A 25454-nucleotide genomic window follows, 5' to 3' on the forward strand; every position below is an offset into this window, starting at 1 on the left:
TGTGCATTTAGTAGTGAGTTAAGTGTTCAAACACTTAGTCATTAATGATACTTAGTTGTCAAAGAAACCATTTAGAAATGTGAATTTACTTATGTTTCGTCTTTACTTTGTTCCTATTCAGGGTCACAAAGACATGTTGGAATTTCTCCCACCACACATTGGACAGAAGGCAGAGAAAAACCCTGGACAGTCCATAATATCCCTTTTAAAATATGGTATGCACATTTACAGATCTAGATGTCAGAAATTGTGATTCATATTTGGAGGTTCTAGTACATACATGTCAATGCTTCACTGTTCACGTCTTTGCCGGTTTTCATTTAATTCAGTTAGAATTATGGAAATTATGATACAATGTATTTCTTTCCTGTATAAACTATCTTTGGTTATAATTGTTAATTCATCACTTCACTATTGTATTATCTGATATCAAATGTAGTGAAGTACGGTAGTTCATTATTTATATTAATATTAGGAAGCTCTTGTATTGCCTTTTTTGAAAGTACGATTTCAAATGTGCAACTAAAATAAAACCAGTATAGCCAGTCGCAGAGTTTTGTAACAAGAAGGTTATGTATCACCTATAGTATGCAGCTGATATAATGCACCCAGTATAGACACTTAAATATGAATTAAGTAATTCACTCAAGCATTGGCCAATAGAGAGTAGTTATGTTTTTGTTTATCAGGTTCTCCAGCTATTTAGTATTGCACATCCTTTAAATTGAAAAAAATTCACAAGAGACAGATCAATGTATAGGTTCACAGTTTTTCAGGTCTGATTTTTACTCACATGAACATTGAAACTGTTATTGCTTGTTCTAATCATTCCTTCTGGTTATACCAGCCATTAAAAGATAACCCTGATGACATTATCAGAGATATTTTTTTCAGAATTTGTCAAACACCTCCACAATCAAAGAAGACATTTTACAGCTGTCCTCACATATTGTGTTCTACTCCTGGTTTACCAAATGTAATTTTAAAAATGTGTTGAGTTAAGCTTCATTTCACAATGACTGCATGTAAGAAAAAGCTAACCCTCCCCTTAATTTGCACTTTTCTAATCAATAAAACCAACTAACTGATGCTATGTTATTCCTCATCTACAGTACACAGAAGGTGGAAGAAGAGGGAAAGAGACCTGGGTGAATGGATCGATGTCAACTGATAGAAACATCAAATAAAAGTTTGTCAGATAGTTGAAGGTATAATATGTATTACTTAAATCTGTTGTAAATCAGTTTTTAAAGAAGGCCTGCAATTGTTCCAGGAAAAAAAAGGGAAAAGTACTCAATGATAAATGTAAATAAAACCAACAATCCTCAATGAATCATCCAAATTAACTTTATGTACCTGTATTAAAAAGTATTCCTGGATGAAAGAAAATCAGTAATATGAGAATACTCATTCAGAAATGGGCAAACATGCAAAGTGGAGAGAAGAACTGGATGTTCATCTGTATTTCCATCTCGAGAACCACTTATCTGTAGGGCACAGAAATGACCTGAATTAAAAGTCAATATATGAGTAAATCAAATACTAAATGCAAGATGACGCAATATGCAATAAACAGAGAAATCCACAACTACTGGACACACAAAAGATTAAACAATAGACATTAAACATGATATTTTAGAATTACTAACCAGAGACAAATAACTCAATTGATATGCCTATTATTTAATATGGGCATATGTAATATTTAATCATAATTCAAATTAAATCTGAAGTTGTATTAAAATGTGTCGAAAAAATACAATATACTTAAACTGGTATCTTGGTAGCTGATACTTATGGACGGACACTGAAAAAGTATACTCAAGAAAATATGTTGAACTCTTACATCTACATCTGTTCTGTAGAGAAAGTTCTGTGTTAAAGGTTCTCTAAACAATAGGAGTAATGTCTACCTGAGCTCTCCCTCTTTGTGTGTGTTGTAATCCGAGTTTCTCTCTTGTTTATTTGTAGCCAGACTGGCCGCTCGTGCATGTACGTGTCTGTTGGCCCCACTGGTTAGCCCATGGCCACCTCTCTGCACTGCACTCATTACTGCTGACAACAACATCCCGATGACAGCGTTGGAAGCATGGCCCTCACCCTCAGTTGAACACTGTTAGCTCTGTCAGCAATATTCCCCTTGTTTGCACTGTTCATGCTGTTAACAGCGTTGACTATAGTCACCGGCTCAGACGCCATGTTAAGAGCCATGTGGAGGCAGTTCCTCTGCTCTGAATATCATAAGGAGAACCTTTAAACAAATCTGAATCAAAATCATTTTAGAACAGTACACTATAACGTGGCATGTCACTCAACTAATTGCTTATCAATCAGCAATGTTATAATATTTAAAATCATGCAATGCTGTTACATAAAAAGAAGATGTAAAAAGTCACTTTTTTGATAGTTAAAAAACAAACTGGTAATCAGTAGTTTTAACACGAAAAATAGTTACTTTAGCAGAATGTTTGCACAAAGCATACTTACCAAATGATTTCATGAATAGTCAATCACTGACAGCCTCATGCACTCAAATCTCTGTTTGTGGAGATCTAGAACAAGCTGGTAATTAGGAGGGGCTACCTGACACTCTTTATTCTCATGTCAACACGCCAAACAAAGACACTTTATAGATTTATGCTGAAATACTAATACAAACAATGTATTTACACTTTAAGATGAAATGTTATGTCATCAGGACTCATATTGTCACCTTACCTCCACACTTGCTCACTGTGGTGGATGTATACACTCACTGTACCTTTTAAATTCATCCAACCAACTCCGTTGTGTTTTACCCTAATTTTGCGGAAATACTGTACTTCGATCCTCAATAAGAATTGTAATAAACAAAATGAAATCGTATATAGTCTTAATTTAGTGCATTCATTAGCAATACTCAAACACTCAAACTAGTTCAGGGTGCTATCATTACTCAGCGGCCATTTTTTGACTATGCAAGAGTTAAAAGCCTTCAACACTGACTTTATTAATACGCTCAGGTTTTATTCAGTTATGTGAGTATTAAGTTTTGAATATTTAACACATATGAAGACACGTATAGACAATTATACATATTCTGATAAGGAGACTCTTTGCTGGAAGTGTTTTCCTTACATACATTTTCCTTACATACATTATTTTGCAAACGCCATTCTACTCTCAGCCAGATCAGAGCATTTCAGCATGCATCATGCAGTCGCTGCATCACTTATCAACAAAAAGCCAATGTGTTATATACAAAGCATGTTTATATAGTTAAATGGATATTAGGGTAATACAAACATATTTTCATCATCATCAACAGGAAACTGCTTCAATGTTATAAATAATATGCATCTAAATGCAGACAATACCATGATATTAAGTAAGTACATGTACTAAAAACAAAAAAATGCAAAGGCGCACTTGTCAGTTTATTTAAAGTATTTCACTTACTTGAACTTGCTGCTTTCACTATTCTAAATACAAATCAGCGCGTTTACATTCTGGAGTTGACTCAAGAAAACCGCAAAGAAAAGCATCATTCTCAATCACTCTTTTCCGTCCTTCCTTGCTACACTTAGTAATATGAATTTCTCTCTCACACAAGAGTAAATGGTAACATATAGACACAAACAAACAAAATGTTCAGCAATGTAACACCTGCACAGAGATGTCTTATTTATCACACACAAGGGAATATTAGCTGCTTTGGAATACAAAAATGTCTTGGCCACCCTGAGGACGAAATGGTGTTTATCCAAAACCAACAGGTGGTCTATTATGTGGACAAGCTGTTAAACTGTTTCCATTTAGGCAAATATTTGCAGTTGATTATTAGTTGTTTTGGGATTTTTATTACTTATAAATGAATTTAGAAAGTAGAGAATGGTAAACTAGGTTTTTTTTAGTGTAGAGAATTGTAGGCTCTGAGCAGCTGCACTGGTCAAATATCTCTTCTAATCTCCTATATGCTTGTGAGCTTCCCAGGTTTTTTATTTGTTTGTCATTTACCCGTTTTTAGCACACATGTGTTAACAGCAAATTGGGTATAATACTAGTGGCTAACACAACACAATACACACCATCCCATACAACTAAAATGGTAATAAAATATCAACTAAAGGTGATAAAATGAATTTCCTTTTAGATTACATCATTTCATCTCTGCATGTTGATATAAGCCATTCAGGAACATAAACACAACTCAAAATGATGATTTATATTAATTGTAATCGAGAAACCACAAGCAGTTCTCACCGAACAATTTCAAGATTATATTAACTAACTCATTTTCCCCTAACCCAGCACACTGCACTTGCTCAATGCTTCCAGTTTAGAAATATAGATAGTTTTTTACTTTTTCTAAACTATATTAACTGTAATGGCACTATATTACTTATTATACTTACAGCACAAGCATATCTAGCATCAGAAGGCCCGCAGGAACCAAACAAGCAATGCTCGCACCATGCTGTGGCCATCAAACTCCTCAAACTACAGAGGAAAAGAAACAACAACAAACTTTTAGAGATCTCTACTTACCACGGTACAGAACCTAACTAAATTGAACTTGATGAGTTTATGATCTAGTCACAATACTGATAGTCTGAAGCAAGAATAAGAAGCTTCACAGCCTGGATTTTTTTCTGCGGTGCTTAGTAACAGGATGCCGAAATACATCTGACATGTAATTAACAGAAGCATTCAATGCATTTGTCAACAATTGCAATAGTAAGACCACGGGCATTTATGAGCTAGAGGCTATATTTGCTTTAAGTCCTAATAAGTCTAAAGAAAGGCCAGAGATATTGAATGTCACCTTTTTATTGCAACATAATCACACCACAAGAGAATACTTTCCCAGCGAGCCAGGTGTCATCTTTCTTTGGAAAGAAAGCACAACAGTAGAATGGCCCATAATGGATTCTTAAATTAGCCACACTTAGCCCTATGCTCAAGAGATGTTTTAAACAATGTAATTGCCGAAAGTTTGTTTGAAAGGTGTAATAAACTTCTGTTCATGCAGATGGAGAAAATAATCCTGTAATAAGACTTTCTGGCCCACATTCACAAAGATTTAAAGTAATACATCCTAATTCCAAATTTTTATTTATACAGAACAATCCTATAGTAACTGAAAAGCACAGTATATATCAAGTATTTCTTGTAGTTATACCACTTAGTAAAACATATTGAGGTTTTAGAGTGCATTGTCATTATCAGCTGTTTGGTTTTTGGACAATAACCTTACATTTTAATCTAGGGTTTTATTTAATGTTAATGCTGTTTTTGTATTATATGGTGGGTGGAGAAGGCCATCTGATATCATTCCTGAGACAAGCGCAATGACCTAAACAGGAGTGCTGTTCCTGTTTGGTGTCCAGAGATTTCAGTATAAAAGAGGAACTACCAGGCATGGCCAGAAGTTTTGGACTGACAGGCTACCAACGTAGGTAAGTCTCCTATCACACTTTATGCAGCGATCAGTGCTTTTAATTAGTTACATTATGTGTTCAGATTGCAGAGAGTTGCATGTGTTTCTTATGCTAATTTGATTTTGACTTGTTCTTAGTATCCACAGAACAACTTCATCACTTGGCAACAAAAAGGTAAATTACATTAATGCAAATAGTTATTTTACTGAAAATAAAATAAAAATAAAATTAAAAGTATATTGATTAGCCATACCCTTTTCATGTTGTCTTAAAATGTCTTTCTATTAATCCAATTATTTATTTTATTTTATTTATACTTTAATAACAGAGGCCATGAGTACGGACGCTGAAATGCAGTGTTTTGGCCCGGCGGCCATTTACCTCCGGAAATCTGAAAGGGAGAGAATTGAGGCTCAAAACTCTCCCTTTGATGCTAAAATATCTTATTACGTGACGGAGCCCGCTGAGATGTATTTGAAGGGGAAACTAGTAAAGAAGGAAGGTGGCAAAGCCACAGTTGAAATTCAGGGTGGGAAGGTGTGTATACATCTATTGTTGTATATTATAATATAAACAAGTAATGTTAATGCCACAAATCCTCATACTCTATTTCATTATGGCACTGCACATTCTCTGAACTAATTATTCACTGTTTTGGTGCAGACCCTCACTGTAAAGGATGATGACATCTTCCCCATGAACCCTCCAAAGTACGACAAGATTGAGGACATGGCCATGATGACCCACCTCAGCGAGGCCACTGTGCTGTATAACCTCAAAGAGCGATATGCAGCATGGATGATCTACGTAAGACCTGTGGTTGCACTGTTAATACAGTATACATTGCAAGTATGAAGGAAACATTTAATATGAATGTCCTCTTCTTATCACAGACTTACTCAGGGCTGTTCTGCGTGACTGTAAACCCCTACAAGTGGCTCCCAGTGTATGATGCAGCGGTTGTAGCAGCATACAGAGGCAAAAAGAGGATTGAGGCTCCACCCCACATCTTCTCCATCTCTGATAACGCCTATCAGTTCATGCTTCAAGGTATCACTCAGTTTTTAGATTGCAATTTATCTTGAATCTGTCGCTCTATAAAAGGAGTCCGTCTTTAAATATCCAACACCGTTTTGTATCTTCACAACAGTTTGTTGTTGACTGATGAAATATTTAAAAAAAAAGAATTGCAATTTTTTTTAACGATAAATGAATGCAATAACACAACATATGTTGTGTTATTGCATTCATTTATATTTATGTGTTATTATGTTGAAATTGTATTTTCTCAACAGATCGTGAGAATCAGTCAATCCTGATTACGTAAGTCAATGTCAAAGAGAGCAAATTTGGACCGATACATTACAGACTGGTTATTTCTGTGCTGTATCATGTCAAACTTACACCAATACATGTGTCATATAATTATCTGCATTGTAGTGGAGAATCTGGTGCAGGAAAGACTGTCAACACCAAACGGGTCATCCAGTACTTTGCGACTATCGCAGTGGCTGGAGGAAAGAAATCTGACTCAGTAGCTGGAAAAATTCAGGTAAATAATAATATATACTGTAAATATGTATGATATATAAAAGTGTGATTACAAACACATGTCATATAATATTGTTTTTAGGGGTCGCTGGAGGATCAAATCATTGCAGCCAATCCCCTGCTGGAAGCATATGGTAATGCCAAGACTGTGAGGAATGACAACTCATCCCGCTTTGTAAGTTTGGGTTCACAAAATCCTGCTGCTTTAATCTAGTGTCTGTTTTTTGGATCTGCTAGTCCTCTTTCAGTATTTGTCTTCACACTATAGAATGTAGTACAATTTCCAAATTGAGAAGCATGCTGTTTTTGCTTGTGTAGTTCTGAATAATTACATTTACGACCAAGTATACAACATGTGTACTAACAAAGTGACACCAGTCACAAATATGTCCACACTGATAATTGCTTTCTTCTGTAGGGTAAATTCATCAGAATCCATTTTGGAACAACTGGAAAGTTGGCTTCAGCTGATATTGAAACATGTAAGCCTCCAGCCTATTATTACCCAGAAGGTCTGATGAAAGCACAAACTGTAAACCAGCTTATCGTCAACTTGTTTTATAGATCTGCTGGAGAAGTCTCGAGTGACGTTCCAGCTGTCTGCTGAGAGGAGCTACCACATCTTCTATCAGCTCGCAACGGGCCACAAACCAGAGCTGATAGGTGAGATATTTTGCCATATATTATTTTATAGAATAAACGCATGTGTCACCTGGTTCTGTATAATGAAACACAATACATATTTTTCAGATGCCCTCCTCATCAGCACCAACCCTTACGACTTCCCCATGATCAGTCACGGTGAAATCACTGTCAAGAGTATCGATGACATTGAGGAATTCATTGCCACTGATGTGAGTACACATGCAAAGTCACAAACATTTACACTCTAACTTGAAAGTGATTAAATGTTGCACATACTTTAAGGGTCCCTCAGATGTCATTATTATGTATTTTTGGAGCATCTGATAACACAGTGAACCAGTGCACCTTTGTATGCAATGAGGATCCTTTATTGAAAGACAAAATATTAAGAGAAATCTGGGTTTTTAATTATCCATTCTGCAGACTGCCATCGACATCCTGGGCTTCACTGGCGAAGAGAAAATAGGCATTTACAAGCTGACTGGAGCTGTGATGCATCACGGAAACATGAAGTTCAAGCAGAAGCAGCGTGAGGAGCAGGCTGAGCCCGATGGCAATGAGGGTAAATGCTTCCTAATATCAAACAATTAATCATTGCAAACATACTGTAATGTTTTTTTTTGTCACTGCATACATTTAATCAGAATTCCACTTATATACTCGGTACTTGTGTATTCAATCATGCTTCCACAATTGTGAATCATGGCTTCGTAAAAGTGAGGGTGACTAGGTTGTCTCGACTTCCCCTTAAGGCCAAGGTGAGCGGTCCAGGGAGCTCAGAGTAGACCTACTGGTCCTTTGGATTAACAGGGGCCAGTTGAGGTGTTTTGGGCATCTGATGAGGATGCCTCCCAGATGGTTCCCGAGGAATGTATTCTGGGCACTGTTTAACTGTGATGAGAGCCTGGGGCAGACCCAGAAAATGCTGGATCCCATTTGGCTCGGAATAATTTCGGATTCCTGAGGCTGGGCTGGATGATTTGACCGAGGAGAACAATGTCTAGCATAGCATGGCCAACACTTGGCCTGTTGTGACAGTGACCCGGACCCAAACAAGCAGCACAGGATGAATAGATGGATTTTGTAAAATATATTTTCACATCATTGCCAATCAACTGTGTAACTCATTAGCATCAATGAGTGATAATCTCTGGGGCTTTTGTTCTTGACAGAGGCAGATAAAATCGCCTACCTCCTGGGCCTGAACTCTGCTGATATGCTCAAGGCTTTATGCTACCCCAGAGTCAAGGTCGGCAATGAGATGGTGGTTAAAGGTCAAACGGTGCCACAGGTAATTTACATGAAACAATATAAGTGAATGAACATACATGTAATACTTAATATTACAACGTCCCTTGTTCCAAATAACCAGAACTCCAACTATTTAAATCTTCAGGTCAACAACTCCGTCAGTGCTCTCTGCAAGTCGATTTATGAGAAGATGTTCTTGTGGATGGTCGTCAGAATTAATGAGATGCTGGATACCAGGCAGCCCAGAGAGTTCTTCATCGGTGTCCTTGACATTGCAGGGTTTGAAATCTTTGATGTGAGTAAACAACACATGGCACCTATTATTACATTTTACAAATTGAACCAGCAAAATGAAGGTTGACGCTGTATCTTTTGTCCCATCACAAGTACAACAGCTTGGAGCAGCTGTGCATCAACTTCACCAATGAAAAGCTGCAACAGTTTTTCAACCACCACATGTTTGTCCTGGAGCAAGAAGAGTACAAGAAAGAGGGGATTGAATGGGAGTTCATTGATTTTGGTATGGACTTGGCTGCCTGCATTGAGCTGATTGAGAAGGTGAGAGACACGCTGAATATTCACAAACACAGTAAACTATCCGATGACTTGAAATCTTTTGTATTAATTCATCATTCCATTATGACAGCCGATGGGCATCTACTCCATCCTTGAAGAGGAGTGTATGTTCCCCAAGGCATCAGACACCACCTTCAAGAACAAACTGTATGACCAGCATCTTGGTAAAAGCGCTCCCTTCCAGAAACCCAAACCTGCCAAAGGCAAAGCTGAGGCCCATTTCTCCCTGGTGCACTATGCCGGCACTGTTGACTACAACATCACTGGCTGGCTGGATAAGAACAAAGACCCCCTGAACGACTCAGTGATTCAGCTCTACCAGAAGTCTTCAGTCAAACTGTTGGCTCATCTCTATATAACACATGGATCAGAAGGTATGTTTGGGATATTGAAGGAAATGTACTGCATCTAGTAATTTTAGCCAGACATCGCCATTACATGTCATAGTTTAGTTTTTGCACAAGGAAGGTTTAAGAGAAACTAAGAAGGTTTGTACAAAGTCACCCCCTAAGAATTTAAGATAAGAATATAAAAAATAGCCAATATTCTGCAACGTCAATGCCATCATACTTGGAAAGAATTTATATAACAAATTGCAAAATAAAAAATTGTAAATCCTTTTTACAGATGGTAAAAGTGGAAAGAAGGGTGGCGGCAAGAAGAAGGGTGGGTCCTTCCAAACTGTGTCGGCTCTCTTCAGGGTATTTTCATTTTTGTAGTCACTCTTATATACTTATATGAATGACTGTCCACTTTGCAGGGGATTGCACAAAGCAGGAGATCCTAACATCAATAAATGATTTGTCCATTCACAGGAAAACTTGGGCAAGCTGATGACCAACTTAAGGAGCACTCACCCACACTTTGTGCGCTGTTTGATTCCCAATGAATCAAAGACACCAGGTTAGTCCTAAAAATGTTATGTATATAACTGACAGAAGTCTCAAGTCTTTATGAACCTATAACTCGCTCTTGTTCATCTAATGTATGATTAGCCTCTCTGTCCCATAGTTGCTGTTTGAAATCAGGGTTATTTCTGCAAATGACACACCTCTACGGTAACACTGATCTGTGCAAGGTCTTAATCAGCTATTACATTGATGTGCTTCCTACTGTTTAAGGTCTCATGCAGAACTTCCTGGTCATCCACCAGCTGAGGTGTAACGGTGTGCTGGAAGGTATCAGGATCTGCAGGAAAGGTTTCCCCAGCAGAATCCTCTACGCTGACTTCAAGCAGAGGTAGCAGAAGCTATTTCTGTACCTCTCAGTCCACATGTGTTGATTCTGTTCTGTTGATGATCTGATTTAAACCAATCCTTTCAGATACAAAGTATTGAATGCCAGTGTCATCCCTGATGGAACGTTTATCGACAACAAGAAGGCCTCAGAGAAACTGCTACAATCCATTAGTGTGGAGAAATCCCAGTATCGATTTGGCCATACCAAGGTAAATAAACATACTTCAACATACGACATGATGAGATAGATCACTGTGTAACTTGAAACAAATAATGCTTTGGTTAAATCAATGTTACATCTATCATCAGGTATTCTTCAAGGCGGGACTACTGGGTACACTTGAGGAGATGAGAGATGAGAAACTGGTTGAACTGGTCACAATGACTCAGGCTCTCTGTAGAGGTTACCTCATGAGGAGAGAGTTTGTCAAAATGATGCAGCGAAGGTGGGCTTAGTGTTTTGTTATACACTGTGGCACTCACATATAATTGATGTTAGAAATGTTTTGCTATAGGTATGGGATCATACAGTATATGTCATTTTTGTTTTGTTTATAACTTGTTATGATGACAGCACGTTATATACCCTGAATATTGAGTCAGTCACTGCCAAGGAAAAGTCATGCTACACAATGCAGTCTGTTGTGGATAGAGATCAACTGTCCACAACACAGTGTCATGATTCCACAATGCTTTATTTTGAATTTGTTGAGATTTAATTTCTACACACAAAAAGGTGTGTAAGGGCTGCAGAAATAGGAAACAGTGTCTTTAATAAAAACATGTGTTTCTATAAAACTGGATTCTTGTTTGTTTTCCCAGGGAGGCTATTTACTCCGTCCAGTACAACATTCGCTCATTCATGAATGTCAAAACATGGCCATGGATGAAGCTGTACTTCAGAATAAAGCCTCTGCTGAAGAGTGCAGAGACTGAGAAAGAAATGGCCCAAATGAAAGAAGACTTTGAAAAGATGAAAGAGGATCTAGCAAAGGCTCTGTCTAAGAAGAAAGAACTGGAGGAGAAGATGGTTTCTCTGCTGCAGGAGAAGAATGACTTGCAGCTACAAATTCAGTCTGTACGTTACATAGAATGTGGGAATTACTTTCTCAGAGACCCTGGTTTTAAAGTTGATTAAATATAATTGTGATGTTATGTCATATCAAATCTAGGAAGGTGATAACCTTAGTGATGCAGAGGAAAGGTGTGAGGGGCTCATTAAAGCAAAAATCCAGTTTGAGGCCAAACTCAAAGAGACGTCTGAGAGACTGGAGGATGAGGAGGAAATGAATGCTGAGCTGACTGCAAAGAAGAGGAAGCTGGAGGACGAGTGCTCTGAGTTGAAGAAAGACATTGATGACTTGGAGCTCACCCTGGCCAAAGTAGAAAAGGAGAAACATGCCACTGAGAACAAGGTTCATGTCTCTTATTTCACTTTACCAATCTGTCCTGAATAGATAAACACTGTGATTAAATATTAAATAACTGTATTTATATAAACTGTTAAGGTTAAAAACCTGGTTGAGGAAATGTCATCTCAAGATGAGACCATTGCCAAGTTGAGCAAAGAGAAGAAAGCCTTCCAAGAGGCCCATCAGCAGACCCTAGATGATCTGCAGGCAGAGGAAGACAAAGTCAACATTCTGACGAAAGCCAACGCCAAGCTCGAGCAGCAAGTGGACGATGTAAGAGACTGTGTTTTTGTTTGTAACAACTGCACCAAAGTATTTCTTTATTTCCGCTTGTACTGATTACACTATATGTGAATACACTAGATTGAAGGTTCCTTGGAGCAAGAGAAGAAGCTACGTATGGATCTTGAGCGATTAAAAAGAAGGCTTGAAGGAGATCTGAAACTGGCCCATGAGTCCATAATGGATCTGGAGAATGACAAGCAGCAGTCTGATGAGAAAATTAAGAAGTATATAAAAATGACATCTTAATTCATAACCTCCACAATTCCCAAATTAACAGCTTGCTTTCAACATTGTTCATTGATTTTTCCATCTCAGGAGGGACTTTGAGATGAGTCAGCTTCTTGGAAAGATAGAAGATGAACAGTCAGTTGGTGTTCAACTTCATAAGAAAATCAAGGAACTGCAGGTAATGTGCAAATATGAGTGTAGGCTTTGTGGAGGGAAATGGTATTGAATGTTTGTGATTGTATCTCAGTCAAAAATATATGTTTTCAGTTTTCAGTTTCTTATGGAAGTTACTAGATGGATGGAATACAATTCAGGAATGCAGTTGATATACACTCACTAAAATATATCAACTCCTAGACATTTTTGTTTCACTTGCATGTATATAATTAAGCCATTTGTAAACCCATAACCATAACAACAATAATCATCAATAATTGTGGTAGGCTTCACTTGACACTTATAATGTTGTCACAGGCTCGTATTGAGGAGCTGGAGGAGGAGATTGAGTCTGAGCGGACTGCTCGGGCCAAGGTGGAGAAGCAGAGGGCTGATCTTTCCAGGGAACTTGAGGAGATCAGCGAGCGGCTGGAAGAAGCTGGTGGAGCAACGTCTGTTCAGATCGAGATGAACAAGAAGCGTGAGGCCGAGTTTCAGAAGCTGCGTCGTGATCTGGAAGAGTCCACGCTGCAGCACGAGGCCACCGCTGCAGCTCTCCGCAAGAAGCAGGCTGACAGTGTGGCAGAGCTGGGAGAACAGATTGATAACCTCCAGAGAGTCAAGCAGAAGCTGGAGAAAGAGAAAAGTGAATACAAGATGGAGATCGATGACCTCAGCAGCAATATGGAGTCGATTGCCAAATCAAAGGTAACATTTTGAAATATGTATATTATTTAAGGACTAACAATTACCACATTTCTTGTTTTATCATCTACAGTAACATTATGACTACAGTGAACTTAACATCGTTTTTGATTTGTGTCCGAAGATTAACCTGGAGAAGATGTGCCATGCTCTTGAGGATCAACTAAGTGAATTAAAGACCAAGAATGAAGAACATATGCGTCAGTTAAATGATTTTAATGTTCAAAAAGCCAGACTGTTGACCGAAAATGGTGAGATAAGAATATTAAATCAAACTGCCCCAAAATATTACAATGTAAGTCAGCACAAATCATTAACCAAATTATTATTTTCCAATCAGGGGAATTTGGTCGTCAGTTGGAGGAAAAGGAGTCTCTTGTTTCACAGCTAACAAGGGGAAAACAGGCTTATATTCATCAACTTGAGGAGCTCAAAAGACACCTTGAGGATGAAGTTAAGGTATTGCATTATGCTTTTGTTTAATGTAGCAGCAGATAATCACATTTTCTTTATTTTAAGAAGACTACATTAGATTTGCCTCATGTCTTTTCTCATTATTAGGCTAAGAACGCCCTGGCTCATGCTGTTCAATCATCCCGTCATGACTGCGACCTGCTCAGAGAGCAGTATGAGGAGGAGCAGGAGGCCAAATCTGAGCTGCAGCGGGCACTGTCAAAGGCCAACAGCGAGGTGGCTCAGTGGAGAGCCAAATACGAGACCGATGCCATCCAGCGCACTGAGGAGCTGGAGGAGGCTAAGTAAGGACCAGTCCTGAAATCACCCTGTTTCCACATGCACTGTTTCAATAACGCATCACTGAGCCTGATTACTGTATGGTTTAACAGGAAAAAGCTCGCCCAGCGTCTTCAGGATGCAGAAGAATCCATCGAGGCTGTGAATTCAAAATGCGCCTCTCTGGAAAAGACAAAACAGAGACTGCAGGGTGAAGTGGAAGACATGATGATTGACGTGGAGAGAGCTAATGCTCTGGCTGCTAACCTCGACAAGAAGCAAAGGAACTTTGACAAGGTTGGATATATCTTGTATTGCACTGTTTCAACTGGTTGACACGAGGTGACAGAAAACACTAATTTCTGTCTTACATTTCAGGTTCTTGGAGAGTGGAAGCAGAAGTATGAAGAGAGCCATGCAGAGCTTGAAGGAGCTCAGAAGGAGGCTCGCGCTTTAAGCACAGAGATTTTTAAAATGAAAAACTCTTTTGAAGAAGCTCTGGACCACCTGGAGACCTTGAAGAGAGAGAACAAGAACCTGCAGCGTAAGACAAAAAATACTTCATGTGATCTTTGGCATAAAATGCATTCTTTACTTATAACATATAACATGTGCAAAATGAATGTGTGTTGAGTAGTTTTTGTAAAGTTTACCTTGAAGTTTGGGCTCCTGTGTCTGACCTGATCGCACTAGAAAATTAGATAAATAATTTATGCAATACTACAATTACACTTAAAAACTTAACTTTGCTGACGTATTGTATTATGTGAATTTTGTTTTGTGTTTTTCAACAGAGGAAATATCTGATTTGTCTGAACATATTGCTGAATCAGGAAAGACAATTCATGAGCTTGAAAAGGGGAAGAAGACCGCAGAGAACGAGAGATCCGAAGTCCAGACTGCCTTAGAGGAGGCCGAGGTATTTCAGTTTGACTTGTTTGTAAAGAAAAATCCAAACGAGGGACTATGGAGTTAGGAACCTTGGTCTTGATCCAAAACCTGCAACCTTCTGTATACTTAATACTTCTTCATTCTGAAATGTTCCATCATATATTTAATTGTGTAGGCTACACTGGAGCATGAAGAATCAAAGATCATCCGTATCCAGCTCGAGCTCACCCAGGTGAAAAATGAAATTGACAGAAAACTTGCAGAGAAAGACGAGGAGATCGACCAGATCAAGAGGAACAGCCAGAGAGTGATTGAGTCCATGCAGAGCACTCTGGATGCCGAGATCAGGAGCAGGAATGATGCCCTAAGAATCAAGAAGAAGATGGAGGGAGACCTCAACGAGATGGAGATTCAGCTGAGTCACGCCAACCGCCAGGCAGCGGAAGCCCAGAAACAGCTGAGAAACGTGCAGGGACAGCTCAAGGTATGGTGGCGTTTTTAAATAAAGTTGACTTTACTCAGACTGCATGGCAGTTATTTTCATTTTTTTATGATTATTCATAAAGGATGCGATACTGCACCTTGATGACGCCATAAGAGGCCAGGATGACATGAGGGAGCAGCTTGCCATGGTGGAGCGCAGGAACACCCTGATGCTGGCTGAGATCGAGGAGCTGAGAGCTGCACTGGAGCAGACGGACAGAAGCCGCAAAGTGGCTGAACAGGAGCTGGTTGATGCCAGCGAGCGTGTGGGACTGCTGCACTCACAGGTATTATATATCTGTATTTTTAACTGTTAAATACAAATCACTGAAGTAAATATATAGAAACCTTACTATACATATTTTTTTCCTTTTTAGAATATAAATCTCATAAACACTAAAAGGAAGTTGGAGGTTGACCTTGTCCAGATCCAGGGTGAAGTGGAAGATTCGGTCCAGGAAGCAAGAAATGCTGAAGACAAGGCCAAGAAGGCCATCACTGATGTGAGCTCTGTCTTAGTATTTAGCAGCTTTGTATTGTGTAATTGAAAAATCAGATGCTTATACAGAAAGTCCACTATTGGATGTCAAAGTTGAGACATTCCAGTGGTTAGACAGAAGTTCCCTTGTTTTAAATAAAGGACAGCAATGTTAAATTAATTACAAATGACCGGAGAAGTAATAACGTCACTCGTGGACTCATCATGACAGTATTATTTAAAAAAAAACATGCGGGGGAAGCCTCTGAAGGTGTGTGTGCTCATTTAATAACATCAGTCTGTGATGCCTACGAACCGAGAACTAAAGCGCTCCTCCGGTCACACGGTGCACATTGAGTTGAATATTCACTGTTGATTACTACCAAAGCGCCGGAGCCAAAAAAATAGCATTCAGAACCGCTCTGCTGTTAAATCTACAGCTAAAAACTGTCCTGTAGCAATCTTCCATTTTTGTTTTACAAATGGCTTATAAATTAGGCCTTATGTTGTTTTAGCATTCTGCTCATTGCCCTTCTTGCAATCATGACATGCTTAGGCTGCCATGATGGCAGAAGAGCTGAAGAAGGAGCAGGACACCAGCTCTCATTTGGAAAGGATGAAGAAGAACATGGAGGTGACAGTGAAGGACCTGCAGCAACGTCTGGATGAAGCTGAAAATCTCGCCCTGAAGGGTGGCAAGAAGCAGCTCCAGAAACTGGAGGCTAGAGTAAGTTTATTTGTTTATTTGAGGTCTTTTTACTCTGTGCTCTTACAGTTTGGATTTGAAATGAAACCATGATTGAGGTTAAATTGCTCAATTGCTTGAATTTCAGGGCCTTTACAACCTCCTGTATTTTCTACTTGTAACAAACATGTTACCCAAGTTCATAAAAGATGTGTTTTCTGTTCAAGCATATTGAGTCCCATCACCATAAAACCTGCACCTCTTATTGTCAAGGTCCGAGAGCTTGAGTCAGAGGTCGAGGCCGAGCAAAGACATGGAGCAGAAGCTGTGAAAGGCGCCCGCAAATACGAACGCAAGCTGAAGGAACTGACTTACCAGGTATAGAGAACCAAAGCGCAAAACTTCTATTGTGCACCTTTAAAATTGAATTTGAATAGTGACACAACTACTATCGTCATGATATTTTTCTGCAATAATTCTGCAATTTGTGCATCAAACTGGATGTAGAATATCTTTCAAACCTCTAGAGGGCATTAATTGCCATCATATGTCTGAAGCTCTGACATACATACTGAAGAGATTAAGAGTGGATTGCATCTAAAAATAAGCATTCTACCGTTGCAGCTATAAATAGACGTGGTTATGTGCATAGATTAGTATGACCAAAGTGTGATACGCTTCCATGTGAACTCAGTTCTTACAAGCAGCTTGATTGACAGGACTGAAGGATTCCGACAGACATTGTGTACATTTATCTGCTGTTGTGCTTTAATTGTTGGATGTCTGTTGGCTCTCGAGCGTTTTTAAAGATCCTCCTAAAACACAACGGGATGATGGTATTGGCTTTTATTTAAACCTTTATTTAACCAGGAGAGTCCCATTGAGATTAAAAATCTCTTTTTCGAGGGAGACCTGGCTAAAACAGGCAGCAACATAAGAAACACAAAGATACAGACAGAAAACACAGAACAAGTGTTAAAAGAAACTAAAAGCTAAGAGACAGTGACGTAAACCTGCCTACATTTCTTTCATTTTAGATTTAAAAGCAGTACTTTGTATCAGTTCTTTGAGTTTTAAATCATTCTGCAACATATTCCATGATGAGGGTGCAGAGTACACAAAAGCCCTTTTTTCCATTTTCGTTCTGGCATTTGGCAAGGCAAGTTTATTTGTGTAGCACATTTCAACAACAAGGCGATTCAAAGTGCTTCACATAAAACCATTAAAAGCATCAAAATATAATGCAGATTTAAAAACAGTTAAGAAAACATTAAAACAGTCAAAAAGCAAAATAAAAGTTGAATAAAAGATGCAGTGCAGTTTAAGAAATAAAATGCAGTAGTGAGATGCAGCAATTGAATCTGGATCAATTAAAGGCAACAGCAAACAGAAAAGTCTTCAATCTGGGACAGTGAGCATAAAGAAGTCCTGAGAAACCAAAGAGTATTGTCCGATACTTTTCTGCTTTAGATTTAGTCTGACCAACTGTACTGTCTACCGCCTCTAGACTGAGGAGGACAAGAAGAATATTGCCCGACTGCAAGATCTGGTGGACAAGCTGCAGCTGAAAGTGAAATCCTACAAGAGGCAGTCTGAGGAGGCTGTGAGTGTGAAACATTTGACACATGCAACACAAATAGGCATCACACCAGTAACACCTTTCCTAACACTGCCTCATATTGACAGCATGATACAGTGTAATTTAATGGTTTTCATCTCGTCTGACTGGAAAGATTGTTCCAAATATCGACTCTTTAACTTTATGCTTTCCAGGAGGAGCAGGCCAACACTCACCTGTCCAGGTACAGGAAGGTGCAGCATGAGATGGAGGAATCTCAGGAGAGAGCTGACATCGCTGAGTCTCAGGTCAACAAGCTGAGAGCCAAAAGCCGTGAGATTGTCAGGGTATGTTCATTTTTATTGGTTTTTCATTCTGTACACTAATGATATTCATTCAAGGAACTTCTGTATCTTTGCATCTTGACAAAGAGTTTAACCTCTAACTTCTCTCTTTTGTGTTGACTTAAAGGGAAAGGATGGTGAAGAATGAACATCAGTCCAGACATGACACAGGACAAGAAATCATACAATATGATGTTGTTATCTGATGTGTAACAAGAAATAAATCAGCAAGCAATTGAATACCCTTTCTGTGCCATTAATCTGTTTCTATCAATTCACACTTAATTCAATGGATGTATGAAGTTAATTATGCACAAACATTACAAGCAGAACATTCAAATATAATTCATATTATTTTAAACTACTCAGATAATATTATTAAACAAATATGCCAATGTTTCAACTTTGTTTTGCCAATGATTATGTTGTGAAAAAACAATTTCACTCCATTAATTCACCAACTACATACAGTGATTAATTTATCAAAGACTCAGAATAGATTTCATGAGCTACGGCTGAGGATTTTTTTTTTCTATATTTAAAAAAGTAAATGAAAAAAAAATTATACGAATCATCAGACTTTTATCAGGGGAACATCATTCTAATTACTAATAGATAAACAGATTTTGAGGGCTGTGCTTGGTGTTCAATGTTTGAGCAGCAGCGCGTGGAGCTTCATCATTTAAAATAGCCGAGATGTCAACTGTTGCCAGTTATCACGTAAAAGTCTTGCAGGTTACGATAACTGCAAATGTTTGCCTCGTGGTGATAATGTTACTGACAGTCCATTGACCTAACAGTTTTTTATGGGCTTCAAAACACATGTTGCACCGTGTTAAGTTGTGATGAAAATAGACCTATTAGTGAACTGCAACACAGTGATACCCTAGTGTGTCTGTGCACATTGATGTCTCTGGTTGGGTAACTACACTGTAGGTTCATTACAAGAAGTAAAGCATTTTGCTTTTCACTATACAGACAATAAGGAAATTGCAACCTTAATTTATGCTTGACTTAAAACGTCAGTGTGTGTCAAAAGCAAAATACTTCACTGACAAGATGAAGGAATATTCTAGAACTAGTAATTCTTAAAAGATGTAGTAAAGAAAACAATGACCGAATGAATCTTGTTGGTATGTATTTCTCAAATGCTATTGTTTATCAATGGTATTATGAAGAGTGGACTGTACCATAAGGACAGAGGGAAAATGAATCATTATTTAACTGGAAAAAACAAAAACAAATGTAACTGGGGGAAGTAATACGAATGCTTCCAGATAAGGTCAGGAGGATACACATGTGTCTACCAATATGTAACCCAGCTGTAACATTTATAAAGAGGTAACAACCTCTTAAATATATGTTATATTGCTGCATTACAGGCAATGTGATGAAGTTGCCATGGACAGACATTCCAAACTGGTTCAATAGATTTTTTCTGGACAATACAGAGATATACATTGATGTTGTAGTATAAAACTATTTATGCTTATGATAGGCAAGATCATCCCCATCTGTTAAGGACTTTTTACTACTTTATATACTAGTTGTACATCACAATTTCCATCCTTTAATTTCTCATTCTGTTATTGCCTTTATTTGCAACCTAAAGCTTGTTGGAGAGTCATCGTAATTAAACCAAAGTGTTTGATTGTTCCATCTCATTAATCAGTAATCCTTCAAATTTGTGTTTATGTATCTGGTATCAGTGCAAGCAGTTGCTGCTGCAGAACGCTGAGTAAGATTTGACACACAGTGAATAAACACAAGAGGATTTAAAGACGAAAGACTACTATATTGACATAAGCATCAGTATGTCTACTAGGACTAAGACCACCGAGGAAGTGGGTGTTTTATATCAAAGGTTGTTCCACAATAAGAATTGAGGCAGTGACAAATGGCTGCGCTCTGAGAGCATTGCTGAGGAGACAGCTATATTTGTATTTCTCCTAATAAGCACACACGGCAGCATAAGAGATCAGGTTTCACATTTTTATTGAATATATAGGCCTCTTTTGTGGGGTGTGAAGTGCTCAGTATTTAGCTCCTAATGCCCTCTCCCCAACTTTGCCAATTCAGTGTCGTCTTTCAACAGGGAAAGAATGCAAACTACTACACATCATATAACATGATCCCGTTCTTGCCGCGTATGGGGAACAAACACTTGCCTTAAGGGAAGGTCAGGCTCCAAGCCTGGCCTTGTCTTCTGTTCATCTGTCAGGACACACAATACAACAAGACCATTTAAAGAAAGGATTTATAAATACATCCGCGCCCTTGAGACAACACAAGGGCCTGCCTTAAAAAACCTGGAGACAGAAATCTAATCACCTGTTCACTGAGGATTTCACATTGGACAATAGAGCTGTGGGTCTACTGACAAATACACCAGGAGACTTTATGCAGCACAACATGAAAGACTTCTAAGGCTCCAGATACGCGATCGTTTCTCATGTCTGATACTGACAGTTGAGTTGTCAACAGCAGACCTTTAAACCTTTGACTTTTAGGAGATGAGAGGGTCATTGAGTAGCACACACACACACACACACACACACACACACACACACACACACACACACACACACACACACACACACACGCTGGTTATACTGTAGGAAATGCAGACGTGTAAACTGATATCCTCGAAAATGTAACGAGTAAAAGTGACAAAAATGCTAATTGAATTCATTCAAATGTGTCAGGATGATTGATGTAAGAAAGAGAAAAATAGTGGTTTGTTAAAAATCAGAAGCCTTGATTTAGTTTTACATTGAATGTTGTATTGTTTATGTGAGCAAACTAATGTTTAGAATAACTGGAAACATGATTAAAATGTAGAAATTAAAGTGAAAGAGTGATAAACTCAGGTAAATCAAAGGTAATCATCGTTTATGATACTAGATTATTAATATGGTTGTTATTTGAAATAAGCAACCTCAATGCTTCATTTAGTATTTAATGATATAAATAATCTCCAATATTTGATTCAAATCCTGTTTAAATTATCGGGTTTTTTCCTTTTCAATTAATTTGAGGTTTTTCAGTTTTATTTTGTATTAGCTTGCTAATCTTTATTATTATTATTATCATTGGGGGAATTGAACTACCTTTATTAGAAATACAATTTAAAATAGACATAAAACAGGGGAGAGAGGGGGGGGCGACACACATTAATGGCCGATTTAAACTCCGCACCACTAAGGCATTACCAATAATGCAGATACAGTATACACTAAAAGTAAATTCAAATCAGTTTCAGTTTAAATACTTTATTTGTCTCTCAAGTGGCAATTTCAGACAAGCAAGTTTGCAAACACAACACATAAACAATTAATTCACACAATCTAAATGTAGTAATATGACATTGATCGAAATAGTTGAAGTACACAATGATTAATGGTGGCCATTTCAAACTAATCAAACAACCTGTAACCTGAATTAATTAGATGTTGTACTTTGAATCATAATCAGCTGAGAAACAACCTACAGATTACTGTTCAAAGTCAAACTCAATGTATTTGAAAATGAATACATTTGGTCAAAATCTATGAGCCTTTTGAAATATTCTAATACCTCTATGTGTAATGTGGCAGAGATAGTGTTATAATGTTCATAATATCATATTTCAAAGACAGTCCCTAGAAAGCTGAGGCCTTCTGACCCAGCGAGACGACCCCATTTAGGACGAACATGTCTATCATCTGTCTGGGCTCTGGGATCATCACACCCTCTTAAAGCAACAGGAAAGTCAGACATCTGAGCCGGCAGACCACTAAATATTTGTCATTCTGTAGATTCACATCCTTGAGATTTTAGGGCCAATTATGGGTCCAAAATAGTGAAAATGAAGCCTCAGACTGTTAGAGCACTGTCAGTAGAGGATTAATGGAAACCTGACACTCATTCCCCTCCAGACAGTGCCCTAGGAGTCAAGTATACAAATATCAGCGCCCAAAGAATGTAAACATAGCAACAAGCTTCCCCCTCTTATTTAAATATAGTCTATACATCCTTTACAATGGTCTAATACTACTTCTTCAAATTCTGCACTTACAAATTATTTGTCTGGAGTTGCCATGAAAAGTAGGTTTGTTTAGATTTATAGATAATTACTGTGTTGAATGAGATCGTAGCGTTTAAAGATCTCTTTCCTTCCTATATGACCCAAATTCAAACAAAAAGCTTAGGCTCCACACCAGTTCCCTTCACACAGTAGTAACCTGTGGACAGGTGTTGGAAATTAGCATTCGCTATAACACAGTGCATCTGGTTTTTGCTTTGTGCATAGCTGTGTGCTAGGAATTTGAATGCCATGTGATGTCCACATCAAATAAATAAAGTCAAAGTCAAAGTCAAGTTTATTTGTGTTGCACATTTTCATACAAATTACAATGGACCAGAATGCACACTTGCTTGAAAGTAATAAGTACAAAAATAGAACGTGGACCCCTGTAATCACCGCCTGTCTGTTCCTTTATGCACTATAATCAGGCCAATATACAGCTGCGGAGCCTAAAATATTCCTCAGTAATTGCAAAGATTCTTTGGGATAATATGTCATTAGTCTATAACCAGGACTGCTTTTGTTAGACCAGTTTAAATAATATCTAGTGAAATTAGTTATGTTCCCCCCAAAAAAATGTGTCAGAGAAGATATATAACACCACTCTCTACTGTTATATCATCAAGTATGTGGTAAAGCTGTGGAACAATACATTTGGGTAGCACTATTTAGCATTCATTAGAAAAGTATACAACGTATAATGAATGCTTTATAACACACAACAATGTAATTTAAAGCAGTATGTGTTTGTATTTATGTTTATTAATGTCCAGTATCATTACAACTTTGTTTTACTATATTCATTGTCATTTGTTATCTTTTTATACACCAGCCTCCACTTATATTTTAGTTGTTGACAGATACATTGAACACTGTAAAAAACTACATTGTACAGTCGTATGTTATCAACCATCTAATTAATATTGATGAGGCATACTATATTTTTACTTGATCACTTCATCATCATCATCATCATACATTTCTCACTCGGAGAGTGTGATGCAGTGATGTGGCATTTGTAATCTTGTCACATTAGCTCAAACATTGGCCCTGCTCCAAAAGATTTCCACCGTTGGTCGTCATAACGAGATAATTCAACACTTTGGCCAGCTCTTATGCTGAAAGTGGAGTAGTTTTTAGGTTTCTATGTCATGACATGTTCACTCTGCCAATTCTGTATAGAAATACTGTTTGTGTCTGAAAACATTGTAAAATAGTAATGTTTTGATCAGATGTAGTGACACTGACATAACCGTGCCAAAATGGATTGTAGTGGACTTTTGTATCAAGGGAACTTCAAAGCAAATACCATCACCATTTGTTTGTTATTTTCACATCAAGTTTTACAGGATATCTCCTAGATGGATGAATTAAGCAACAGAGGAAATTAATGCGCTATTAATACGAGTATTGTTCTTCTTCCCATTGTCCTTCATCCCTACCGAACAAATCTAATTAAGTTTGGGATTTCATAAAACACAGACCTCAGCAAGTGTTTCTGTTATCATGAGGTATCATCATTTTCACAGGTTCTTAGATTAGCAACTGTTAGGCCCAATTCTGCCTCTTTGTCACAGGAAAGACTTGCAAGGCTTCTGCAACAAAATACCAGTGACATATGAGAGCTTCTCCACGGCTAAAGTCGGATCCTCTGCAGTGCCAAGGTGCATTAAGGAGATTATTGTAAAGACCAAAACAATGTCTGAACTTCAGTAACCCATACGGCTGCCAGAACAATATTTACACAGGGTTCTAAAAAATGCTGCATTGCATGTGTCTTGATCTATTTATACACCTTTCAATTCAGTATGCTGCTTAACTGTAACTATTGTGTGGCACCATGCTCTTTCTGTTAAAAAGTTTACCATGAGACATCTCGACATATGCTGTAGCCCCGAAGGACATTGTGGTTTTTAATTGAAACAAATTATTCGGATTAATATTCATGACAATGAAAGAGCACCAACATCCTGTTCATTTATGTTCCAGTTGATAAAGTTGGGTTACTCTGGTAATGACACCAATAATTAGATGTCTATAGTGTATGCACTGATTAACCATAATAATTTCAAAGAATAGTCTGTGTACATATTTCTCATTTGAATTCTTATCTCTTGCCTCTTTAAACCAGGGACTCTGAAAGGGAAAGTGACGGGCATTTAATCTGTGATAAACTGTCAGGGTCATTCAGTGACAAAAGATGCCAGAGGTCAGATAAGATGCAAAAAATACTCAAGCATGAGAGCATAAAAGTACATGACCAAATAAAGCAGGTCATGTCTGCTGAGAGAACACTGATCTCTCTATATAAGAGGGAGGCTGGACGCACCCAAGGACTGACAGACGCCCAAGGTGAGTGTGTGACAGTCTTTTATTAGCAGGAAGAAAAGCAGCAGCTTAATGAACAATGCAGGGCATGAACACCACAAAGTGAATACAGAACTGTCTTATGTGTGCCAGGACTTTAGTGGACAGTAAGTTAATTTTTAATATGAAATTGTTTAATTGCTGTGATTAATTGAAATTATTTGTGTCTTTCTCCAGAACCTTCATTAGTCCATCACTATTGGTTCATCTGAAGGGGAGGGAAGAAGGTGATTTATTTTACTGTTTCATTTTGTTTAAGAACATTTTTAATCATTATATTATGTGATCTTAACTTGCTTAATCTTAACCTTGTGTGGAATTAGTAGCAACTTAATGAACAGATAATGTTTTAGCATGTGTCTGCATCATTAGATAGAATACAT

The 25454-nt window shown here is 38.0% G+C and overlaps 1 protein-coding gene across 1 annotated transcript; it reads left to right on the top strand.

Moving 5' to 3' along the window:
- Positions 1–5753: 5753 nt before the first annotated feature.
- On the top strand, positions 5754–18870 carry LOC306736343 (myosin heavy chain, fast skeletal muscle-like; the record flags this gene model as incomplete). The annotated part of the gene is made up of 39 exons (XM_079217968.1): positions 5754–5957; positions 6084–6227; positions 6314–6470; positions 6716–6743; positions 6861–6972; positions 7054–7146; positions 7390–7453; positions 7536–7634; positions 7722–7825; positions 8040–8178; positions 8789–8907; positions 9013–9162; positions 9255–9425; positions 9514–9817; positions 10071–10144; positions 10259–10346; positions 10565–10682; positions 10767–10890; positions 10991–11127; positions 11504–11759; positions 11854–12096; positions 12190–12366; positions 12457–12602; positions 12694–12784; positions 13081–13470; positions 13592–13718; positions 13808–13926; positions 14029–14225; positions 14313–14496; positions 14578–14743; positions 14994–15118; positions 15266–15574; positions 15657–15860; positions 15951–16076; positions 16608–16778; positions 17010–17114; positions 18244–18339; positions 18510–18641; positions 18766–18870. The coding sequence occupies 39 exons, from the start codon at positions 5754–5756 to the stop codon at positions 18784–18786; spliced, it is 5814 nt and encodes a 1937-aa protein (XP_079074094.1). The 3' UTR covers positions 18787–18870.
- Positions 18871–25454: the final 6584 nt, after the last annotated feature.

This window comes from Taurulus bubalis (genome assembly GCF_910589615.1).
Source record: "Taurulus bubalis genome assembly, chromosome: 5".
Taxonomy (NCBI): Eukaryota; Metazoa; Chordata; class Actinopteri; order Perciformes; family Cottidae; genus Taurulus; species Taurulus bubalis.